Source organism: Trachinotus anak, unplaced genomic scaffold (assembly GCF_046630095.1).
Source record: "Trachinotus anak isolate AG129_WGS33_773 ecotype Australia unplaced genomic scaffold, CSIRO_AGI_Tana_v1 ptg000008l, whole genome shotgun sequence".
Lineage (NCBI taxonomy): Eukaryota > Metazoa > Chordata > Actinopteri > Carangiformes > Carangidae > Trachinotus > Trachinotus anak.
This window is the reverse complement of record NW_027273859.1, coordinates 9,891,895-9,910,143: the sequence shown is the minus strand read 5'-3', so window position 1 is coordinate 9,910,143 and position 18,249 is coordinate 9,891,895. Positions and strand designations below refer to the sequence as shown.

General features: G+C 41.6%; 2 protein-coding genes and 1 long non-coding RNA gene across 4 annotated transcripts; 2 read left to right on the top strand and 1 right to left on the bottom strand.

Moving 5' to 3' along the window:
* The first annotated feature begins 480 nt into the window (after positions 1 to 480).
* On the top strand, positions 481 to 4,752 carry bnip3la (BCL2 interacting protein 3 like a). Of its 2 annotated transcripts, none has more exons than XM_071482472.1 (6): positions 481 to 619; positions 1,756 to 2,026; positions 2,149 to 2,230; positions 2,323 to 2,429; positions 2,533 to 2,682; positions 3,118 to 4,752. In XM_071482472.1, the coding sequence occupies exons 1-6, from the start codon at positions 568 to 570 to the stop codon at positions 3,164 to 3,166; spliced, it is 711 nt and encodes a 236-aa protein (XP_071338573.1). In that variant the 5' UTR covers positions 481 to 567; the 3' UTR covers positions 3,167 to 4,752. The 2 variants fall into 2 exon arrangements, with proteins under 2 accessions (XP_071338573.1, XP_071338572.1); XM_071482471.1 differs by having other exon boundaries at positions 553 to 667.
* Positions 4,753 to 5,650: 898 nt separating this feature from the next.
* On the bottom strand, positions 5,651 to 7,376 carry LOC139623869 (uncharacterized). Its single transcript, XR_011691599.1, has 3 exons — positions 7,247 to 7,376; positions 7,106 to 7,157; positions 5,651 to 5,789 (listed from the first exon to the last, which is right to left on the bottom strand). It is a non-coding gene; the product is annotated as an uncharacterized lncRNA (long non-coding RNA).
* On the top strand, positions 7,099 to 16,251 carry dpysl2a (dihydropyrimidinase like 2a). The gene is made up of 14 exons (XM_071482469.1): positions 7,099 to 7,437; positions 10,518 to 10,606; positions 10,776 to 10,960; positions 11,131 to 11,295; positions 11,576 to 11,637; positions 11,764 to 11,844; positions 11,944 to 12,012; positions 12,156 to 12,276; positions 12,363 to 12,519; positions 12,741 to 12,882; positions 13,002 to 13,172; positions 13,668 to 13,847; positions 13,962 to 14,169; positions 14,263 to 16,251. Exons 1-14 carry the CDS (start codon positions 7,396 to 7,398, stop codon positions 14,352 to 14,354), a joined length of 1,764 nt encoding a protein of 587 aa, XP_071338570.1. The 5' UTR covers positions 7,099 to 7,395; the 3' UTR covers positions 14,355 to 16,251.
* Positions 16,252 to 18,249: the final 1,998 nt, after the last annotated feature.

Sequence of the window (18,249 nt, the reverse complement as noted above, 5' to 3'; positions counted from 1 at the left end):
CACACAATACTGTGAAAATGCATCATTTAACACACAAACAAACCATTCTTAATCCACATGGATCCTTTTATGGACCTGGAGGAGGGGTGATGTCTGTTAGACCCATCCCTTAAAAGTCTGCAGCACCTGCTAATGTTATGGATGCCTCCCCGTATTGATAGCTAAATCCAGACGTGTAGCCAAGCAGTTATATTTGGTGTGAGTGACAGAAGGTGATTGGGGCCAGCTCTACCTCTATCATCAGTCCTCAAACCCTCCACGGACTCAGATGGCTCAGATAGAAAAGAGTCCACCCAGGCCCTTTACTCACTTCAACCCAAGTGGTCAAACCAACCTCATTCTTAATACCACGATTATATTGTCACTGTTTGCTGGTCAATCTTGCAGTCGTGCACATTTTGTGAGGATGGACTATTTTCGATCTTTAAATAAAAATAACATTTCAAAGAAAATGCAAAAAACATCCCCTCCCTGATCTAGAGCTGGACTCTGGACAGGTTTGACGCCTGCGCACTTGGTAGTTTGTCTGCGTGTCATGTTGATGAATGCTGGAGCTGGGGAGTCAACATGTCCACCGCCGCTGCTCAGCACAACAATAACGAGGAGCCTGTGCTTCACGGTACGTACCCTCGTCAGCTTCTCCGTGCTCCACGTAACAAACGCTGCGGTAGGTGCTCTTAATAAGTCTGTGTGTTTTTGATAATATTCGTGCAATGGAGAGTTTATTGTAAAAGTTACATCGGGTACGGAATTTCCTCTTCTTCTGGGAGGGGTGGAGGGTGACGTTGTCTGGCGTCACCGTCAGCTAGCCAATTGCGTTGCGATAAATGTTTGATTGATGGAATGGCAGCCAATCGCGTACGCAAGTCGGCGCTGGGCGGGCTCTGGCCAAGATGAAAACAAGTTTGGGACAAAAGACGAAATAAATATTGGGTTTTTTTTTTTTTTGTTGGTTTTATTTAAATTTTCTGATAAAATGTCGTATCAGCCTGACTACTCGGGTGATCAGGTTGTCTTTTTATTCAACAAGCCACCGTCTTTCTAATTAATTCTCAATTCTCGAGGAAGACAATGATAGGGTGTTATAGCCCAAAGTGGCTGCAGACAAAACGGCCCCTAAACTGGCAAAATGTGCGTTCAGACGTGAATCGATGAACAGTTTTGTCAAGGGCTAAATGATGAGCTCGGACAGAGACGCGCACTAAATGTGTGTCAACATCACAGCTGGAACAGCGACATGCCTGGGCAGATTGCCTCGCACTGCCCCCCACAGTTATGCAAGACCTCATATGAGAGCAGCGTCGATGACAGACTGGCCTGTAAATGTGCAGTCGGTCTAATGCATGTGTGCGTCGTCGAAGTACCTGAGTTATATTTTACATTCAGCGAGCCCTAAACGGAGGGGAAGAAAGGGCGTCTGATGTTGGAAGGTTTACATTTGGTGCTCACCCAAGCCCGCTGGCTGTAGGAGATTACATAACTCCCGCCTGTCTGGGAAAAAAAAAAAAAAAAAAATGTGCAAGCTGTTTGTGGGGCAGTGGCACAAAGAAATGCATGCTATCATGGATGCAGTGCACAGCCAGTTCATTTGAATGCAGAGTGTCAGCGGTGCAGGAAATGTAGGTCAGCTATTTCCTATTGAAAGCAGACAGAGGTGTGTTGCTCTGTGGTAAGCAGTCTGCTGTTAGGTTTGCACTATGAGACAACAAGCCTAATTTCCCGTCTTTCTCTCCTCTTGACCTTTGTGTTGCCAAGGCTCTTGGGTAGAGCTGGAGCTCAATGGGAACACGGGGACCCAGGGCGTGCAGACCAACCTGTTAATGACACCCGCTGCTGACCAAATAAATGCGAATGCTGCAGTGAGCCAAACTCTGCAGACCTTGGAAGTGGTGCCTGAGAATGATGAAACCCTTATCGGAGGATTGGAGCATGTGCCATCATCCTCCTCTATCCACAATGGAGACATGGAAAAGATCCTCTTGGATGCACAGCATGAATCCAGCCCAAGTAGCTCTTCCTGTGATAGGTAGGAATAAAGGCCTTAAATGCTGTTTAAAGCACTGGCAATTGTGTTTGCGTGGAGGTAAACTGGACTTGCCTTAACATGAGTTTTATTCTTTATTTTTTAACTTCAATGTGTTGACTCAGTCCTCACAGGCCACCAAGTCCAGATCAGGATGAGGGTCAGATAACATTTGATGTGGAGATGCCCAGCCCAAGAGGTAGTCAGGTAAAACAACAGATTTAATTCTAGAGTTTAAACCCTTTTCAAGACTTTTCATTTCATGCTAAAACCTCTAGGCTTTATCTGCCCATTTGCAGTCAGAGGAAGATGGTGCTGAGAAGGACAGAGAGGAAGACATCCTCATGAACAAAGAAGTAGACTGGGTCGCTGACTGGTCCAGCAGACCCGAAAACATTCCACCAAAGTGAGCAGACTCACTCTCACTTCCAGCATCACTCACAAATAGTTGTTCAGGATATTGTCTGAAATAAGTTTGCATTAATTGGTCGACTGACTGTACCTCTTAGGGAGTTCCACTTCAGGCACCCCCGACGTTCAGTATCTCTCAGTATGAGGAAGAGTGGGGTCATGAAGAAAGGTGGCATCTTCTCTGCTGAATTCCTCAAAGTCTTCATCCCATCTTTACTCATCTCACACATCCTCGCTCTTGGCCTCGGGTAAGTCTGTCTGTCTTCATGTAATGAAAGGCTCAGCTCTGCAGTGACAAAGTTACATTTTTTGAAATGTTTTTTTGATCGATGTTTTACAATTCATGCATGTGACACCTGTCTGCTCAGACCTGGGCCTCATTTATAAAATGGTGAAAGTGGCGAATCAATCATGCACCTGTCAACTACCCACTGAAAGTTTAGGAGCAGAGTAGGAACCGGCGACTGAGGGAGTAGCTACTGTCACTTGCGAGTTGTAACTGTTAACTGGGATAACTTATTTCATTCAGAGTAACACCTGCATGTGTCAGAAAATGTCAAGTTTAATTTACATTAATCAGCTGATATAGATTAATGGCTTTATTCCTCTGCTGTGTCATTTGTCCAAAATGTTTTTACGCATTAACACATTTTATTCAGATGCTTGGATTTCCTTCCTTTCAGGGTGTACATTGGGAAGAGAATTGCCACAGCCTCCACCAGCTCTTACTGAATGGAGGATGAAGCAGTGCCTGGATGTTCTCCCGTCTACAAAGTCTCTCAACCTGTAGCCAAGATGTCTCTCTGCATCTGTTGTACACCCACATCCCCCTTCCAATCAGCATCCAATTCTGTCCCATTGTAGATGTTAGTTATAAAAGTATGCACATTGCGTAATGTGGTTGCACTCCGTCACATTTTCACACAGGGCATCATTGAACCTAGCAGATGTCACCAACTTGAATCCAGTAGATAACAGTTGCTGTTAGACCTGGAATATATTAGTCTTTCTATTCAGTTCAATAACATGTGACAAGGATTTGATGTCAGATGGCTTCAGGGTTTTGGATTTTTTCTTTTTGAAATTTTGTATTGATGTAATGTCATGAGAAATCTGGCCTTCTCCTAAACTGCATCTCTCCTCTGGTGTCTCAGCAGAGTGTATGAACCAAAAATATTCACCATATCTGCAATACAAACTAATTGAATTGGCTGTGGGAACAGAAGGGACTCTTATAGCCTTAACTTTTTCAGCTTAACATTCAAGGTGCAGTTCACAGGGAGGGTGGGCAACAAAATGATGCTGCACAAGTGGGATTGGTTTTTCAATTCCACAGGTTTTGGAGAATAGAAGTTGAATCATTTTGACTCCTCATGGTTTATTTTAAAAGCTTTGTTTTTTTTTCGTTTGTTTTTTTATTTGAAGGTTGGAAAGCTTAAACACAGATGTAGTTATGTAGCTCAAAGATTTTACAGTGGGGCTGTTTGAGTATATTATGATAGTGGAACCTAGGCCGGATGGCAGTTTACCAGGCCATATGCTATTTTTATTTCTTTTTGCCGACATATCTTCTTCTTTAACACATAATATAGCAGCAATGGCAGAGTGCCAAATTTGTATCTTTCACCACTGCACATTGGTGATTTATCTTCGACTATTTTTTGATTTTCCTATATGTTTAGGTATTTAAAGATGTAGATGTGAAAAATAATTTAAGCTGTGATCTGCCCTACTTAATAGACACCTTTTGACATTGTATAATTTGTTTATACATTGATATTAATGCATATTGTAGCTTATGCATTGTGGCGATGTAAGTAATGTGTTTTTGCTGTCGTTTAATTGCTGAAGCGTCAGTTGCAGAAACCACCACACAGGAAGGTATTTCCAGGGGCCTCATTTAAGAGTGTTATCTGACTTTTATCTAGATTTCACTGTGCAATCATTTCACATAGTATGAAACAATAAAAAATGTAAAGTGTGTGTAGAACTTCCAGGAAAATGATAGAAATAGACATGAGAAGCATTTCCTGCAGAAAATGCATGTGTTCTCTGTATATTGATGCTGACTGGATGACTGGATGACTCTTTTGTCAGTGTTTGTAAATGGATGACATAATCATGAAAAATCATCAACCATAATGAACAGTACTGGCTGTAGTGGTTTTCAAGCCCTCAACATGCATTTAGGCTTTAATGCATTATATAACTCATACTAACTCATAAACTGTACGTGTCATCATAACAGGCTCATGTACAGTTGATCAGTGTGCAATACAGAGCGTTTTGGAATTTGAATAAAATTTTTACTGTATACAGTGGCTGAGATATAAATACAAAGGAGGTGAATAGCTAATAAAAGGCACATATCATTATAATAATAGATTTTATTCATAAGCGCCTTTCAAAACACCCAAGGACACTTAATAAAGTGAATAAAACATTCAGAAGCACAAACAAGATAAAACACGGAGAAGATAAAACAACATATGAATGAATGAAAATAAAATTGATATGTGTATACATATATACTCACACACATACATAAACACATATATATACATGCATACATACTCATACACACGCATACTCACATACTCATACGCACGATAAGAATAAAAAATGCATAATGTAAATTTTACAGAGCACCAGGAAAAGCCAGCCAAAATAAATGTGTTTTAAGTTGTGTCTTGAAAGACACAACAGATGTGCACTCGTGGACAGTCTGAGGGAGAGTGTCCCAGACGTTAGCTACACTGAAGGCCCTGTTGCCCATGGTGCACAGTCTGGAGGGTCGAATGTGGAGTAGTTGGGCATCAGAGGAACATATGGGCTTCTTCACAGCTGATCAGTGAGCAGCAGGGATCATGATGATTATAATAAGTTTGAAAGAGAATGTGGGATTGTTGCATGACGGTCGGTTTTCAAATTCAATTCAGGCGTCACAAATGTATCCTCTTCTACATTCATGTCCTTCTTAGGTGAGGTTTAAACTCCTCTTCCAGCTGAAGTCATGTGATAACCTAGCTAACACAATCAGTCCATAATAAATCCTATGTTCCATATCTGTGTTAGTAGCTAAGCCTTTTAAAAGTGTCGAAACATCAGTATCTATCTGAGCTGCTACACAGATCGGGGTTAAGGTTCTGGCTCAAGGGCTCTTCGGTGGTGGCGATGGGTGCCACTTTTTCACTCTCCACACTCAGATTTATCCTCTCATTTCAGTGATCAAACCGGTAAACTCCTGGACACGGGTTCACTTGTCTAACCTTGTTTAGGCCTCACATGCCCTAAACTGCATCTCTATGAAGCATCTCTTTGCTATTTTTTCATGGTCTTCTCTTCATTGTTAACACTGAAAAAGAAATGTAGTATTGTTAATGATGACAGAGGAGGATTGCATTTGGTGACAACGAATTATTTAATTAAATAAGACAGAATCGTTTTGGCAATCTGGCTTTCAAAAGTGTCAGAATTATGCAGTGCATCTGCCTTTTAAATAAACACTCCTATAAGTCCTATAAGGTTGTAGATATTACACAAGCCCCTTCCCCTTTTAAATTCTAATGTAAAACTCATAGAGATACAGTTTTATATCTAGTAAATATCAGAATTTCTGTTGACGTTTGACATGTAAAAAAAAAAGCCAATTAAATGAACCCCACATTTTTCTGTGGTGAACAAGTTCCTATTTTCAGTCTTCTTCCAGTGCTGGATCCTCACTGATCACCATGACTCTGATGGTCTTACCAGGTGCAAATTTTAATCACCTCGAGGGGAATAAACTCTGTGTTTGCTATTTAAATAGCAGCTACGCTACATGAATGTGACGCTGACGTACATTTTGTCAATTAAGTGAGGGTTGATGTCAATTATTATGTCAAATTTTATTCCATCCATCTTACTGTTATATTGCAAACATGACATTAAAGTGTAACATGGCTGAATTACTGAATGGGCTTTATGGGGCACAGGTCTAGGGGCCCAAGGTGTCAGGGGGGCCGTCTTGCCAGAACCTCTGTTTGAAGTTAATATTTCTTGTTAGAAAGTAAATCAAATGAGCACAATGAGACTACAGAAGAAAGAGATGACAAAGAAACACAAATCAACTTCATAGAGTTGCAAAACAACTGCAAACAGATGCAAGATGACTAAAAAGAGACACAGAACAACTCCTCCTATGTTGGATGGTATGGAAGCCTTTTACATGTCTATGCCCAGGAGCCCATTATCTCACAATCCAAAGTGAAAGTGTTTTAATTCCTTTCGGTCATACATACAGTAATTAAAAATGTATCCACGTCAGAAACAGAAAAGACAAAATGTGAGCCAGGGCTAAATGTCAGGGGAAATGTGACTGCCCAGTGTAAAAAAGTTCCTCTTAATATGACAAAAGTGAATCAGCTCATATGCAGGAATGGTAATTGCATAATTAACCAACGACTAATACAACTAAGAATTAATGCTCCAGTATTGTTATTTATTAGTTATTATTCATGTGTAATTATTTTATTACCCAGGAACCCGCTGAGATCTCTGCCCCATGCTGATCCTGACAGCCAATTACACAGGTGATGCTCAACCTGTTTCCCCCCCCAGAACTGATGAAAACACATCAGAGAAGCATGGAGCTGTGGCTGTGCAGGGCGGGGCAGTGCGCATGCGCGGTACCTTTTCGTGGCCCTTCTCTTCTTGGTGCCTGTCTGGTCTTCAGGGACCTATTCTAGCAGTAAATCCAAGGATAGGATTGTTAGGCAACGACGTAGAGACACATTTCAAATTATTTGTGAGGCTGCACTGTGCAAACTTTACTTGCTATTCGACAGGAGTCGCCCAGGGCGTCGACTGGCCAGCAAGCAGAGCATCCAGTCATCCTTTCATTGGCAGCTGAGGTTTTCCAGTCGAAGCTAGCTAGCGTTAGCCAAGAGGCAGGGGACAGCTGTGTCAGAGGGATCCTCAAAATGTCCGGTTACCAAGGAAAGAAGAACATCCCAAAAATTACAGTGAGTATTGTTTAATCACTTGAATACATATGTATATTTATTTATAGTTTTGGGTGGTGGCATCACTGTAATGTGCGGTGAGCCTCCAGATTAGACCAACAGCTAGCCAAACGCTTTAGCTGTCGTGTCCATTCACTTACACGGACGCTGTCGCCGGCAGCAGCCCTGCTCCAGCCCCACAGACGGACAGCCCGGGAGGAACAATGAGCACCACAGAGTGGGCTTGCAGTAAGCTCTTTGACAGTTCTTTATTTTTTAGCTGGGGCAGCAAGTCCTCTCTGTAGAGGGCACCCAGGGCTTGGCTGAAGCAGCTCTTTGCCTCTTTAGCTGTCTTTAGTAGCTGCGACGTTAGCCCTCCTCCTCAGCATCCTCAGCTTGCAGGGTGCAGTTAAGCTGTTTAGGCACAGGTTCCTTCACTGTCATCTTCTCATCTGTCATCCTCCATCCTCCCACATCTACTCAGCCTGCCCTCTTAAGTGGACACTTTTTTTTTTTTTTTTTTTTTGCAAAATCTTGCAATGCTGCAGCTAGGACAAGCTTGGGTTGTTTGACCCCGACTGTGTGAAATACTGTTGTAAATGGGGATTTGAGGATATTATATTTTGCTTCTTTTCAACCAGAGCGAGTATAAAGGGCCTACAGCAGGGATGTCGTGATAGTTAAAAGAAGTAGAACCTCTTTTGTAAAGTAGGTCATTGGACAGCACCCATCCAAACCTTTTTCCCTAAGCTTTCATCATCCAGCTGTTATAGCTAGAGTGCTGAGGCATATAGACAGCAACTGCTTTTAGTTTGATCATTGGATAGCACCACACTGTCCATTGGTCTGTTTTGTACCTAGACAGTTATCGAGGTACTTGTGAAGCCTCTCACAGGTCAAACCAGGGTTATAAACATACAGCCCCGACATCCTAGACACAACTTGCAGACAGCAGTGGCTCTGCAGCAAGCCCCCAGGCCTTCAGACACACACACAGTCAGACACCACTTACTAGTTTGGAAGGAAGCAGATAGTTTCACTCTGCAGAGCTTTTAGCAAAACACCAAGATAAGGCTTTGTCCCTGAATAACAGTGAGGGAATTTGTTCAAATCACATTGTCACCAAAGCAGGAATGATAGCAATTCTGTGAAGGTTGTAGTCACAGCCTCGTCCTTCTTCATCCCACTAATTCATACTGTTCAAGCTAATGTTGCTATATATAGATACAGTCAGTTTAAGAAAAAGCAGAATGAGAAAAACACAACGATTATGACAAACATGAATTCATTATTTTAATCAGTTAAAACCACGGGCGTAATGACCACATTTCTCTTTGTGTCTTACTGTGGTGGAAGATTATTTGGCAGCGAATAAGATGATGTCATTCACTGACATCAGATGTTTTATAGACCATTTAATCAAAACAGTAAAAATTGCATTAACTGATGTTGAAAATGATTTCTAGTTGCAGCCCTGTGTTGATACAGTCATGGTGATCATCATGCTGGAAGAGTCACATTTTCTACTAATCATGGTCAGGTGTTCCTCTTATTATGTAATAATGTAAAACACGTCTGTGTATGAAGCAATGGTTGAACAGCATCACAGACTACATCCTCCAGAACGACCAGTTGAATCAACACCTCTCTAAAACAGTTTCAACTGAAACTGAACATGAAAGTAGGATTTATTTCAGGCCTATTGTATTATATGAGAGATGAAACAATTAGTCAATTAATTTGTGTGTCAATCGACAGAAAAATAATGAGTATATTTTGATAATCTATTAATGGTTCCAGTCAATTTCAAGTAAAAACAGTGAAAGAAAATGCAAAATATTCTCTGATTCCAGCTCAAACGACAGGATTTCCTGCTTTTCTTTATCCTGTATCATTGTAAAGGAAATGTTTTTGGATATTTGAGCTTTTCCTCATACAAAACGTGACATTTGAAGATTCAATTCAACTGTGAAGTTCTGATGGGTATATTTTCACAATTTTCTGACGTTTTTATAGAATAAACAATGAATCAATTAATTTATTAAAAAATTGGCAGAATAATTGATAATGAAAATAAAAATAGTTAGTTGCAGCCCTACATTAAACTGCTTTTGATTTGTCTAGTTGTACCTAATAAACTGAAGGTCTACTTCTGTTTATAGTACTTTCACAACAGGGGCGTGTGTGTGTGTGTGTGTGTGTGTGTGTGTGTGTGTGTGTGTGTGTGTGTGTGTGTGTGTGTCTCCCTCTGCTGTAAAAATGGACACTTGTGATTAATATATATCTTCTACATTCATTTATGGAGTTAAGGACCACAGCAATTTTTGAACAGTGAAAGCTCTTTTGAGTAAAGGTTCATGACAACCTCAGCACACTCATGACTGAGCACAGAGATGACATAAGGTCATATGACCCACTTATAGGAGAGTAAAGGCCCGGGAGATCACGACAGTGCAGCCATGACTTGTATAAATCTAATGCATTCCTGCTATCTGTGTCCACTCACCCTGGACATTAGATACTGAGTGTTTCCCGCTGTGAGGTTTGCAGTAAACCACTCTTGTCTTCATTAGCTCCCCATACTGTCCTCAGAGCCCCCGGGAAGCCTGTAGGAGAAGTAGGCCAGCCGAGTACGCTCTCCTTTCATCTCATACAGGTGGAGCTAATTGTGCCACTCGACAGTTTGAGCTCTTTACTTGAGGGTTTTGATCAAGAATTGCTCCTTCCCTTCAAATGATGTGTGTGAATAAATCAAGTAGGATAAACCTCATCGTTGTTCCCACGGGCTGAAGGTTGGTGACTGTTAGCTGTTTCACAACTTCAGCTGCTTTCTGTCTGCTTGAATTTTGTTGAGTTCTCTGAACAGACTGGGAAATGCATTGAACTAAATGAAATAAGACTGAATGATACCTAAGCTGGACTAAGGTTCTTTTTTTATTCTGTCTGTGATCAGTGTTAAAATTTACTGTTCGGTCATGGAACGAACGAATCAGCCACTAGCAATGAAAAGAGATGATCACTTGCTCTTTTACTCTGCTCAGTAAGTGGCTCAGTTCATTTGTGCTTTATGACTGATGTGAAACGCTGTCTCCTTGTTTCAGAGTGACCGTCTCCTCATCAAAGGAGCAAAGATAGTGAACGATGATCAGTCATTCTTGGCTGATATCTACATGGAGGATGGAGTCATCAAGTAAGTTCAGTTTGAAGATGAACTGTACTGTTGTTATTTAAGGTTTTGCAAGTGCAACTCAGGTTGGTTTCTGGCTCCTATAAGAACGATAAGTTTTAAGTCTCAGTTTTAATATGTTTCCTTTATTAATTCATCTGTTTTGTTTTTTTTTTTCATTTGTCTCTTTCAGGCAAATCGGAGACAACCTCATTGTTCCTGGGGGAGTTAAAATCATAGAGGCTCATGGGAGAATGGTGATGCCTGGGGGCATTGACGTGCACACCCGGTTCCAGATGCCTGACCGGGGCATGGTGGCAGCAGATGACTTCTACCAGGGCACCCGGGCTGCCCTGGCTGGGGGAACGACCATGATCAGTATGTATTATATCAGATTTCCACACGTGTTGTCATCCAGTTTAAAAGCACAGTCATCCTGTCGCAGGAACACTGCAGCACTGTAGATGCATATGCTGTCAAGCGTATGATTTTAATTATGCAGCTTGCTTATGCACATTAAATCCAACCTGTTTGTTTGTGCTGTGCAGTTGACCATGTGGTGCCGGAGCCTGGCGTCAGCCTGGTTGCTGCTTTCAAACAGTGGAGGGAGTGGGCTGATAGCAAGTCCTGCTGTGACTATTCTCTGCATGTGGACATCACTGAGTGGAACAAAGGCACCCAGGAAGAGATGGAGACCCTGGCGAAGGATCACGGTATGTAGTCAACAGCTTCCATCTGCACGTACAGTTTAAAGTCACTGACTTACCTGCCACTTTCACTGGTGCAGTAGAAAGTGTTTCTCTGACACTGCATAGGGAAAAAATCAACCACTTTTCGCTGAGTGAAAAAACAGTAACTAGACAGTAACTCAATATTTCTGCTTTGTAATTTTATCCTTTTGATTTTACCTTCCTCCTTTGCTCTGGGTTTTCCTTCTTTTGCTCTCTTTATTCCACCTTTGGCCATTTTCTCTCATAAGTTTTCTATCTTCAGGTGTCAACTCTTTCCTGGTCTATTTGGCTTATAAGGATGTTTTCCAACTTTCTGACTCTCAGGTATGCTTGCTTGCTTCTGGTTGGTATTAGTGGGACCTTCGCTGAGTCACCTGTCAGAGGCTGTTAGATGTCTTCGGCACGGATGCCTGATCTATGAGCTGATGAATTTGTGTGATTTTCTCTTAGATCTATGAGGTGTTCAGTGTTGTCAGAGATCTTGGAGCCATTGCGCAGGTGCATGCTGAGAATGGAGACATTATTGCAGAGGTAACAGAGCCACTGATAAAGTTGGTCAAATCTTACCTGTAGGCAGTTCTTTCTTTTCAATTTTGTATTACAATGTTTTGTTTTGTTTGGATATTTTAGGAGCAGAAACGTATTCTAGAGCTGGGGATCACTGGTCCTGAAGGTCATGTGCTCAGCCGCCCAGAGGAGGTAAGACGGAGGGCTGGTTTCTCAATTACTGTGCCCGTAAGAGAAAGGATGATGTACTCTAGAGATTAAAAGACCCACAATAAAAGGAGGGGCTGTCAGACAGCCAGTATGGCAATAATGAATCTGACTTTGTGTGTCTGCAGGTGGAGGCTGAGGCAGTCAACCGCTCTGTCACCATAGCCAATCAGACCAACTGTCCTCTCTACATCACCAAGGTGATGAGCAAGAGTGCGGCTGATGTCATTGCTCTCGCCAGGAAAAGGGGTAACAGGAGACTTTTTGATCTTGTTCTTTGCCAAAACACTGCATACTTCAACTTCACAATGACATCATTCTGTCTGCTCCTGTAGGTGCTGTGGTTTATGGGGAGCCCATATCTGCCAGCCTGGGCACAGACGGTACTCATTACTGGAGCAAGAACTGGGCCAAGGCTGCAGCCTATGTCACTTCTCCACCACTCAGCCCTGATCCCACCACCCCCGACTACCTCAACTCCCTGTTGTCATGGTAGGTGCTCTGTGGCAGGAACACAATTTGACATGTGTTACTGCTTTTTCTTTTAACCCAGCGATTCCTCCTTTTGTGACTACATTCATTATGAAATGCCCTTTGCGGAGGAGGGACACTGAAGTGACATTTACTTACATACACTTACTACAAAGATAGGATATTAACTGAAGCAAAGAGATGTCACAGTTTTGCATATTCTTAGTTTTTTTCTTTCCTAGTGGGGACTTACAGGTGACTGGTAGTGCTCACTGCACTTTCCAGACTTCTCAGCGCGCAGTAGGCAAAGATAACTTCAGCCTAATCCCAGAGGGCACCAACGGTACCGAGGAGAGGATGTCCCTAATCTGGGACAAATGTGTGGTGAGCTTGTTTCGCACACTCCTAAAATTCTTTTTGTGAAGTACTCCACAGTAAATGACCTTCTGAGCCTCTGTGTATGTTTAGATGTGAGTATGTGCTTCTTTGTCCTGTCCCAAAAGGTGACTGGCAAGATGGATGAGTACCAGTTTGTGGCAGTGACCAGCACAAACGCAGCCAAGATCTTTAACCTGTACCCCCGCAAGGGCCGCATCGCTGTGGGGTCTGACGCCGACCTCGTGCTGTGGGACCCTGATATCACTAAGATCATCTCAGCTAAGAGCCACAATCTGGTGAGACGGTTACTTTGCCTGTCTTGTTTTTTTTTGTCATCTATAGTATGTGTCCCAGACATGTTGAGAGTATAATTCTTCAGACTGTATGATATTGGCTGCAATGCACATTGCATGTTACTTCTGCAGGAACAGTAGAAAATATACACTTTACAGTGCGCACACTGTAGTTTAACCTTTATAAAAGTAAATTTACTTAAAGGGACTGCAAGTAAAATCTTGTTTAATGTAATGTAGACCTCATTTAATATAAATTAAATTCTGTAAAAATTTAATTCAGGCATAAAGAACAACTTTCTGACATGATGCTACTTTAAAGCATTCATCTTTTTCTTTATTAAGCATAATTATATATAAAATTATATAGAAACATTTTTGGGAAAAAAACACATGATTTATGTTAATCATGCAATGAGGCACATTACACATTTTCCATCGACCCTGAATAGTGTTTTTTTTTTTTTTTTCTCCTAATCAAATCTCCTCCTCCCCCAGGCTGTGGAGTATAACATCTTTGAGGGCACAGAGGTGCGAGGAGGTCCTCTGGTGGTGATCAGCCAAGGTAAGATAGTGTTGGAGGAGGGCAGCCTTCACACCACTGAGGGCTGCGGGCGCTACATCAGCCGTAAACCCTTCCCCGACCAAGTGTACAAGAGGATAAAGGCTCGCAGCAGGGTGAGTCCTACCTGCAAGTAGTTGCACCTTTGAACTGAATTCTTATATTCATTATAGGTAGCTGGGGAACTAGCTGCACAGCTTGTGGTCTGATGAATTTGCTTGTATGTTTAGCTCACAGAGTTGCGGGGAGTCCCCAGGGGTCAGTATGATGGTCCGGTGTGTGAGGTGACTGTGACTCCCAAGGTGATGTCCACAGTCTCCTCAGTGAAGACTTCTCCTGCCAAGCAGCAGCAGCAGCAGCAGCAGCAGCAGCAGCAGCAGCAACAGTTTACTCACCAGCCAGTGCGCAACCTTCACCAGTCTGGCTTCAGCCTGTCTGGTGAGTCGAAGTGCAGATTGCATTCCTGGAAGTTGTCATCTATCACAACTAAGCATTTAAGTTGCATCACATTGTATCTTAATTTTTTTTTAGGTGCCCAGGTTGACGACAATGTTCCTCGTCGCACCACTCAGCGCATCGTGGCTCCCCCCGGTGGGAAAGCTAACATCACCAGCCTCGGCTAAACTCTTCTCACAGCTGAGACGGGGTGCAGGGCAACACGGGACCAGAGGCCACTCTTTCCACTGTCATGTCACATATGGTCGCCTCTGACTTCCCCTGCACCCCACCCAAAAGCACTCCATCCATTCTTATTCACACATTACCACTATGTCACCTCATGGGGAAAAAAAAAGAAAGCACTGTTCCATTGTGTTTCATCTTTCCTGCCATATTCTACTGTCATCAAGGAAGGATCAAGTGAATGGAAGCAGCTTTTTTGCTGTTTTTTAAGCCCAGTTTGATTATTGATGAAAGTAATTTGTTTACATTTGTTTACATTTTTGTATCATTTTTGCGGTACATGTTTGAGCAGTTTAGTTGACAGAAACACTAGGCCTGAGAAGCGGTCAGTTTCATGAGCGGGCATCTTAGAAACAGCAGTTGTTTACAATTTTTTTTTTTTTTTTTTTTTTCTTGCGCTGTTTATTTTCCAGATATTAGTTAGAATGTGTGGTTGGTTGTGTTACACTACCACCTTTAGTTGAAAGTAAAGCCTCCAATGTCCATGTTGTAACACTGCTACATTGTAGCATTGATGTTTTAGTAAAAAAAAAAAAAAAATGTTGCTTTGTTGATACAAAAATGTGAAAATACTGATTAGACTGTAGACTATTGTTTTTGCATCTCAGAAGACCTTTACATTTTAAGTTTGCAATATTAGCTGAACATTTCAGTTTGGTCTTCCTTTTGTGTTATAGTTGCACTTTTTTAAAAAAAATTGATGTTTAATGTTTTTGTTAAGTCATTTTGGAAAGCGCTGACTGCACTGAAAGGAAAAGAAAGGGTACTTTAGAATCAAACCACTCATTCAATTTCGACCTGAATATGGGTGTCGGAGAGAAATGGCTGGTACATAACGTTTTGTCTGAGAAACATGAACCTTTTTTTCTCACCTCATTTCATCATTTTGTTTTTCCCTCCTGTTTGTCGAAAGGTTGTCAGGGCAACAAGCTTCCAATAATCAGACCGGTGTCTGTTGTTCAGGAGATAGACAAGACACCACGAAGAAGCTAGATGGGAGGTTTGCCGACAACCTCTCTGCACCTGGTGCTATATGACCTTTGCTGTCTATGTGTAGGTGATGTCCTCACAGCAGTCACGTAAGCTTTGTAAGAACAGCAGCCAGGGTAGAGTCACCTTTTACCCAGTTTTGACAGAATTTGTTTTGCACCTGTAACAATCCAAATGGTAAAACTGTATGTGAGCTTGCAGCTTTTTATTTGTATTGGATATGTCTGTATGTTTTAGGATATTTGTTGAATTGAACTACTTGCTTGCCTATTCTGTAAGATATTGATAGCACACTGTATCTATGAAGGCTCTTTAAAGAAGTGGAACCATGATCTTTGAGACCTGATGAAAAAACGCTTCGGTATGTTGATGAAATCCCTCACAGTGTGCTGATGATGTGTCCACTGTTCTCGGTGTTAGTGTTGTGAATGAATTACCAGATATCCAGTTCTTCTCCTCTTTACCCCTCTATCTGCCCGACATTCTTGACACCAGATTCACTCAAGGTAGTAACTGTATTCACCACACCACAACGGGTTGTCGGTGACGCGACACTGTACGACCACACTGTAAAACACTGGATTATTTCTTCCTCATTGCCTTGTCAAGTGTAGGTTTTGTTTGCCAAGCTATAATGTGAAGTGATTTACATTTGGGGAAGTTTCTTGGTAATGGTTATTGAGTTGTAATGTTGAGCACTGTTTTGTTGCCCCTCTCCCAGCAAGTGTGATACTCTCTCGGTCATGTATGTTTTGTAGGTTACCAGGGTTTTTGGGGAAATTATTGGTCCCGTCAGCATTTGACCCTATCTGTGTTGACTTCGGTGGATTAAAAGAATAAAAAATGAAAGTTATGGTTCTAATTTTTTTTTTTTAATATATATGACGTTAACTATGTAGAATTTAAATGAAACAATGTACCCTATAATTATCTAATTATTTCATAGAAAGCATTGCCATACTTTGGTAATTATTATGGGAACACAGGGATAGTGTTAGGTTTGTTGAGGTTATAAGCAGTATTTCATTTCATTTCACATATTTAATGAATTGTATTATTGCTTGTAGACAAACTACATGTTTTCATGTTCAGCTGACCTATACACAACAAAAGCAGGAGTGAAAGCACATTTACTCAAGTACTGTACTTTCCATTTTATGCTATTTCTACTCTACATGCTGCACTGTTACAGATTTAAACAGTCCAGCAGATATAGAGTACTTATTAGCTCCACCACCATGAGCTACAATACTAAAATACTATTTGCACTCTAATGCATCAGTATTAACAATACAACACTTTAACATTTAAAGCCACCACTCAGTTTTTCTTATTGTGACTTCAGCTGGATGTTTGACCTTCACTGTGCAGAATGATGTGTGTGCAGAGTTTGACACTAGAAAGCTGTTTTCATATTCATCTGCTGAAGGGGGGGAAGTTTCTCTGTGCTCACCTAAAATCTGAGTTCACAACGTCTACATACGAGCTGATTTTATGACGTCACAACCAATATGCAACCAACACGAGTGTGATGTGGAAACTATAACCCTCCAGCAAACATACACAGAGACATTTTGTGTCCAGTGATTAAATTTATGAAATTATACAAGATTTTTCAACGAGGGAGGGAGGAGACATAAATAGATATATCTCGTTACAATGTGGTATGACCGCTGTTACTGAAGTTAAGTTCTTCCAACCCTGATTAAAAGATTTTCTTGCTCACATAAGCACTTAACTGGTATTAATTCATTAAAGGTGTGGTCTACCAACTGAGTTTAGTGTTCATATAATTAGGAATGAATTGCACAATCCCTTCCAGGAACCTTACTGAAACATTAACAGATACATGAAAATCCTTTCCAGAAAAGATCAGTAAACTGTTTTGTCTAGTCACACCGCATCCGAGCAGTGGCTGGAGTAAATGCAGAGAGACAGTGAGACACTAGGTGGAGGCACAGATTCATGACGCACAGCCTCAGCCTCAGAGAAGCAGCGTGTTGTTCCATCTCCTTAGACACTTCACCCACAGGGGGGACGCTTCCGGTAAAGTGAGCTGAGCAAGAGAACGGCTGCATCACAGTGAATGCACACGTCAACAGAAGTTCTGTTATTCGTTTGAACGTAGCTCCCCTGGCTGTTTGACAGTTGTCCAATTAGGACTTGATATAATGAGTGTACTGATTGAACCGGAGAAGTGGAATCCTATAATGTCAACATCTTCACCCATGGATGAGAGCTTTAGAAAGAGGGACAAAAAAAAAAAAAAACAGCATCATGGAGATTTTACTAAGCTGAACCCTCTTGGGGAAGCGTGCAAACATGAGTCACCAGCAGTGCTTGCTGTGCTTTCCATCCGCTGAAACACAGACACAACTGTTACAACACCACAATCCCTCCCAGAGTTGATCTGTTGTCACTACAGCATCATTGTGTGCATCAATTTAAAACTGTATATGGAGTCATGATGAAATGTAACTGCGGGTTCAGTAATTTGCATCCATTGGAACAAATGCGTTACAAAAGATTATTGAGAAAATATAGATTATACACTTGATAATTTCACCATGAATACAGACAATTAGGTTGCTAGATAAAATCAGGGAGCGCTGATGAAACACAGAAGGGGTGTTCCTGCTCTGCTCGAGTCTATATCTGACTCCTCAAAGGCTGCAGATTTAATTATAGGTATTCATTACAGCTATTGCAATTGGAGGGTGATACATCTTTATAAAGCTTTGCACAAAGGTATTTGCCGGCTGAGGTTTTGTTCATAATCCCACCATTCTCTACAGACGCAGACAATAGAGGAAAGGTTGAATTAGGTCATCTGTACCATCTGTAGTT

Excerpts from the sequence above, each read along its gene's own strand:
- bnip3la (XM_071482471.1), top strand. The coding sequence starts at position 568 with ATGTCCACCGCCGCTGCTCAGCACAACAATAACGAGGAGCCTGTGCTT. Across the intron at positions 668-1,755 it reads TCCACGTAACAAACGCTGCG|GCTCTTGGGTAGAGCTGGAG; the intron begins GTAGGTGCTCTT and ends TGTGTTGCCAAG. Across the intron at positions 2,683-3,117 it reads ATCCTCGCTCTTGGCCTCGG|GGTGTACATTGGGAAGAGAA; the intron begins GTAAGTCTGTCT and ends CCTTCCTTTCAG.
- dpysl2a (XM_071482469.1), top strand. The coding sequence starts at position 7,396 with ATGTCCGGTTACCAAGGAAAGAAGAACATCCCAAAAATTACA. Across the intron at positions 10,961-11,130 it reads TGGGGGAACGACCATGATCA|TTGACCATGTGGTGCCGGAG; the intron begins GTATGTATTATA and ends TGTGCTGTGCAG. Across the intron at positions 11,296-11,575 it reads GACCCTGGCGAAGGATCACG|GTGTCAACTCTTTCCTGGTC; the intron begins GTATGTAGTCAA and ends TTCTATCTTCAG.